The following is a 5715-nucleotide window of genomic DNA, read 5'->3' on the forward strand; positions in this document are numbered from 1 at the left end:
TTGATGATAAGAACAATATTGCTATAAATTAAACAGAATTTTGCAGCAAACACTAGTCCTATAATCCAATATACATGTTGCAAAAGATAGACGTTGTCTATTGAGTATAAGAATTTTAATGGTAGAAGAACAATGAAGTGTTTAGGCTACCATGACCCAAAACTAAAAGCTTTCACATCTCACTTATAAATCCAAAAGGACTATTCTTTTACTTACTTCACAATGGCTAGAACAGCACACAATAGTGTAAATGTTGAACGATGCAATTATACGAAGAAATCTTTGCTTTATTTATTTGTATATGTAGACAAAACATTTCCAACTACAATCCAACCAAATTAAAGCATGAGCAAATAAGTATAGAACTGGAAATAAAATAGATTACAACTTTAGCACGAGGCAACCTTTAACAAGAATTACAAGACCACTGATATCGTGAAATTTAGAAAAGAAACATTTTCAGATAGCCAAGGCTAAACCATCGAGAGCAAGCAATTCTCCTAGTGTTATCATAGGTAATGGCTTTGACGAATGCAGCCTCTGCTGAGTTTCAAATTGTTGAGAAACTTGTTTCATTGTCGGACGAGATTGAGGACCGGAATTCAGGCATGCAAATGCTATCTTCATAAGTGAGAGCACTTCCCCTGCAACTTGATGTGTTGGAGGAGAAATGCGTTGGTCCAAAACATCCACAACTGGCATTGGATGGGTTGGTAAGGCAGTTGATGATGACGACGACGACGACCCCAGTGATAGAGATAAGAGAAGATCTCCAGGATGTCTTCCTATAACTATCTCCAATGCCACCACTCCAAAGCTATAAACATCACACTTCTCATTTACTTCCATTGTATATGCCAGCTCTGTTCATAGAATATATACACACACACACACACACACAAATAAAGATCATTTAGTTGAGTTAGTAAGGTTCTAAAAGGAATCATCATTTGCCTAAAAACAAAAGCATAAATTTTGATAGATACTATGGGGAGCAGAGAAAAATATTTACCTGGTGCAACATATCCGTAAGTGCCTGCAAGGCCAGTCCAATTGGCTGAGTTTGGATTTAAGAACTTAGCGGTGCCAAAGTCTGAAACACAAGCCCCATATTCAGGATCCAACAAAATATTCTTGCTCGATATGTCCCGGTGCACAATTGGTGGCAAGTACTCATGGTGCATGTAACACAAGGCATGAGCTACACCTTTAACAATATTGACCCTTTTACTCCACCCCAGTTCTTTAGCTTCCTCATCTTTGCTCAACACTGTGGCCAAGCTACCCTTTTCAAGATACTCATACACCAAAAATGAGTGTCGCCTATGTGAACAGAAACCATAAAGCTTCACAATATTTCGGTGTCGCATCTCAGTTAGTGCCCTGATTTCATTCAAGAATTCTTTTTGAAGATTCTCATCATTAGCACATAAATGATGGAGTTTCTTCACAGCTACTGTGTTAGCATTTGACAAAGTTGCTTTGTAGACAGTTCCATGTTCTCCCTTCCCTATGCAATACATAGAATCAAAATCTTTTGTTGCCCTTACAATTTCCTCATACATTGTCTTCCCATCAAACTTCAAAATCGAAAAAGAAATTTCGTCATCACTATTTTTTTCTTCTAGATGCTGATGCTTCTTTTTCCTTTTTGCTACAAAAGGAAATATAAAGGCTAGAAGAGCAATTGCTCCAAGAATAAGGAAGATCATTAGAATTACAAGTTTATGGTCGTTTTTTGGGCTTTCATTATCGCAGAGTTGCAAAAAACTTGAGTTGCCACACAAGCCCTTGTTGCCTTGCAATACTTCTGAAGGAGCAACTTGAAATGCTTTGATGTTGGGAAGTGGACCTTCCAATTGATTGTAGGATATGTCAACATACGTTAGCCCATGCATGTCTTCCATACTTGTTGGAATGAAACCAGAAAGATTGTTGTGGGATATATTAAGTATCTCCAGACTCTGCATTTTGCCAATATCTGATGCTATATGACCTTCAAGTGCGTTAGAACTCAAATCTAGTTGGGACAGCTGAATTAACTTCCCCAGCTGAAATGGAATTACTTGACTGAACATGTTGTTGCTCAAATTCAAGTAATATAACTTAAGAAAGTCACCTACAAAGCTTGGAATTGAATCATTGAATCTATTTGCTGATAGATCAAGATATTCTAGATTAATCAATGATTTCAACTCTAAAGGGACACGACCTGAAAGTTGATTGCCATCCAACATTAGCTTCACCATTAAAGCTAATCCCCCAAACTCCTTTGGAATTGTCCCGACTAAACCATTTGATGCAATATTTAACTCATGAATTTGGGTTGCATTTTCAATCTCAGGTGGTATAGAACCAGTAAGTTTGTTTCCAGCTATTCGTAGGGCTGTTAAATTTGGACACAACCCCCAATTTGGTGAGATTTCACCATATAGTTGATTGTTGCTCAAATCTATAAAATTGAGACTAGGATAAACACCAAAGGCTGCAGATATGTTGCCTATCAACTGGTTCCCTTGAAGACGGACTCTGAATAAACTAGTGCAGTTTTTCAAGCTTTTTGGGATTGGGCCAATTAGATGGTTGGTGTATGCTGAAAAGTTTATAAGAGATCTAGCTTGGCAAATGTTATGCGGCAAATAACCCGAAAATTGGTTTGTATCTAATTCCAATTCAGTCAATTTTTGGTTATTTCCTAGGTTTTGGGGGATGGACCCAGAAAGCTGGTTGTCACGGAGATGTAAAATTTTCAAGTTATGCAAGTCACCCAATATTGCCGGAATTGAACCACTGAGTTGATTGGTGGATAACCCTAGAAACACCAAAGATTTCAGGTTCCCCAACTCTTTTGGAATGGTGCCAGAGAGATTATTTGAATAAAGATAAAGAGTTGTAAGATTGGTCAGATCACCCAAAATTTTCGGAATTGAACCACTGAGTTCATTATTGTTCAAAGTTAGAACCACCAAAGATTTCAGGTTCCCCAACTCTTTTGGAATAGTGCCAGAGAGATTATTTGAATGAAGATAAAGAGTGGTAAGATTGGTCAGATCACCCAACGTTTTCGGAATTGAACCACTGAGTTGATTAGTGTTCAAAAGTAGAACCACCAAAGATTTTAGGTTCCCCAACTCTTTTGGAATGGTGCCAGAGAAATTATTTGAATAAAGATAAAGAGTGGTAAGATTTGTCAGATCTCCCAACGTTTTCAGAATTGAACCACTGAGTTGATTAGTGTTCAAAAGTAGATCCACCAAAGATTTCAGGTTCCCTAACTCTTTTGGAATGGTGCCAGAGAGATTATTTGAATAGAGATAGAGAGTGGTAAGGTTGGTCAGGTCACCTAATGTTTTCGGAATTGAACCAGTGAGTTGATTGTGGCTCAAGTCTAGATTCACCAATGATTTCAAGTTCCCTACCGAAGGAGGAATAACATCAGAAAGATTATTTCTACAGAGATATAGCAAGTTGAGATTTCTTAGAAGACCAAGTTTTGATGGAATTCTCCCGGAGAACTGGTTACTGGACAGGTCAAGATGCTGGAGTTTGGAGAGGGAACTGATTTGAGGTGGGATGACATCAAAGAGTTTATTCAAGCTGAGGTTTAGATATTCGAGATAAGGGAAAGATGAGAATGAAAATTCATGTAGCATACCTTGTATACCGGAATTGGCAATGGTTATGTTGATGACACTTCCAGCAGCATTGCATGAAATACCAGTCCAATTGCATGGGCTTTTGTTTGCTTTGGGGTTGCTGGAAGAATTGGTGGCATTCGTATCAGTAGTCTTGGGAAGGTAAATCCAATCCTTGAGCTCGTTATTATGGGAGGTTTGATTTAGAAAGCTGGCTTTCCATTTGAGAAGAGCCTCTGCTTCAGTAGTTGAACTAGCAGAAGCAAAATGTGGAAAGTAGTTTTGTGATGAAAGTAGGTGAACATACAAGAAAAGGCAGTAAACTAGAGGACATACTTTTTCGAAAGCTAAAGATCTCATGGCTTTTGTTTAATTTGTTTGGGCATACAGACTCCAAAGTATGTTATAGGTGTTAAACCCAATAGACTTTATTTATAGGCTTTTTACACATCTTCTTTCATCAATTGTGGTTCTTTTTTTTTTTGGGGTATACTTGGAAGTTCCTAATACACTTGATCGAGTTTTGTCCCTTGTATCATAAAGTCAAAATTAGAAGTTCTGAATTTTCCAAATTTTGGATGTTTAGTGACAAAGACTTCTACGAGTGAAAATTCAGAATGCCAGCCAGTGGGTCAATTATCATGACAGTCAATTAATGGGTCAATGATAATTGACAGTCAATTAACTAGCGCACGCCACCCGCTAGATAGTTGGTTCTTTCTACCACTGACAAAGAATTCTGAATTTTCTGCCCTTTGTCACCTGTTCAATATTTCTTTTACGTTAGCGCACGCCACCCGCTAGCTAGTTGTTCTTTTTTCGAATGCCACGAGTAAAAGGGAAGAAAATGTAAGGGACGGAGACAATAATTGACTGCTACATTATTTGACATTAATTGATTTTGACAAAGAAGACCTTTGCTTAACTCTGCTGAAGTTTTTGCCATAACTGAGATTCCATTAATGTTCAAAACAAAACAGAAAAAAAAATAGAAAAAAGAAAACTGAGCTTCCATTAAGAATTGACAACTAACTGGAATCTTTATGGACTAAAATGGCATGAAGGACTGAAAATAATCAAATATCATGTACTTTGTTATTTATTATTATTTTTTTTTTTCGGCATCTTTGGCGGAGATTCTGTATAGATTATCTTACATTGACTGTTGGCATCTCTGGCATAGATTGTGTATTATGTTACTTTTAGATTAATTCCTGGTTTTCATGTTCATAGCTGATTGCTCATTCATTATTTGTAGGAGTTTTCAATCTTCTTTCTTTCTTTTATGTCATAGCTAATTATTCATTCCATTTTATTTGCAGGAGAAAGCAGATCAACACTCAGGTTGCTTCTTAACTTTGCATGCATAAGATTTTTATTTTATCACGGTATTGTATATGGCTGCATTCTCTATTTCTCTTAATTGCAGGTAATATGAGGACAACTTCGAGAAATACTTAGATTGTCATGGGGATGAGAGTCGGTTAGATATTTTTGAAGAATAGATAATTTCACTCCATAGTCAGAAGACACATACATCATAAGTTTTCTCACACCAAAAGTTCTAAATGGCACAAGCCGCCAAACAAATGACAGTAACCTGAGGGTCGTTTACATGTTAGGTTTGCTACAAGCTTTTTATCAAGGAGGATGTTATCTCATTGTTCTTTTCTTTTGTTATATTTGGAGAACTTTAGGCTCTATGTCCCGGCCTTCTCCCTACAATTTGTATTGTCTCCTTTTATCAATAACAATTTTCTTATGGATACTATTTATTTTGCTTACTATTTGTATTCTCATTTTGATGATTTCTACAACTTATCTATGAACGAATTGATGTATGTGTATATAGACACAAATCACTTTTAGACTCAAAATTGAAGGAAAAGAATGATAAACACACCACTTGAAAAAACAAAACTAATGTTACAGACAAATAGATACATCGGTTCTACTTAAAACGCATGTGTCAAATAGGGATAAAGAAATAGAAAACTTATCATAAATGATGTCATAATAGGAAAGAAAATTGATTTTTTACAAATCAACCAATGTCTAGATTCATTTTATACATCGAAAT

General features: G+C 36.4%; 1 protein-coding gene across 1 annotated transcript; it reads right to left on the bottom strand.

Moving 5' to 3' along the window:
• Window positions 1–360: 360 nt before the first annotated feature.
• On the bottom strand, window positions 361–4021 carry LOC133746435 (MDIS1-interacting receptor like kinase 2-like). Its single transcript, XM_062174623.1, has 2 exons — window positions 1013–4021; window positions 361–863 (listed from the first exon to the last, which is right to left on the bottom strand). The coding sequence occupies exons 1-2, from the start codon at window positions 3993–3995 to the stop codon at window positions 460–462; spliced, it is 3387 nt and encodes a 1128-aa protein (XP_062030607.1). The 5' UTR covers window positions 3996–4021; the 3' UTR covers window positions 361–459.
• Between the last annotated feature and the right edge of the window lie 1694 nt (window positions 4022–5715).

Source organism: Rosa rugosa, chromosome 4 (genome assembly GCF_958449725.1).
Source record: "Rosa rugosa chromosome 4, drRosRugo1.1, whole genome shotgun sequence".
NCBI lineage: Eukaryota > Viridiplantae > Streptophyta > Magnoliopsida > Rosales > Rosaceae > Rosa > Rosa rugosa.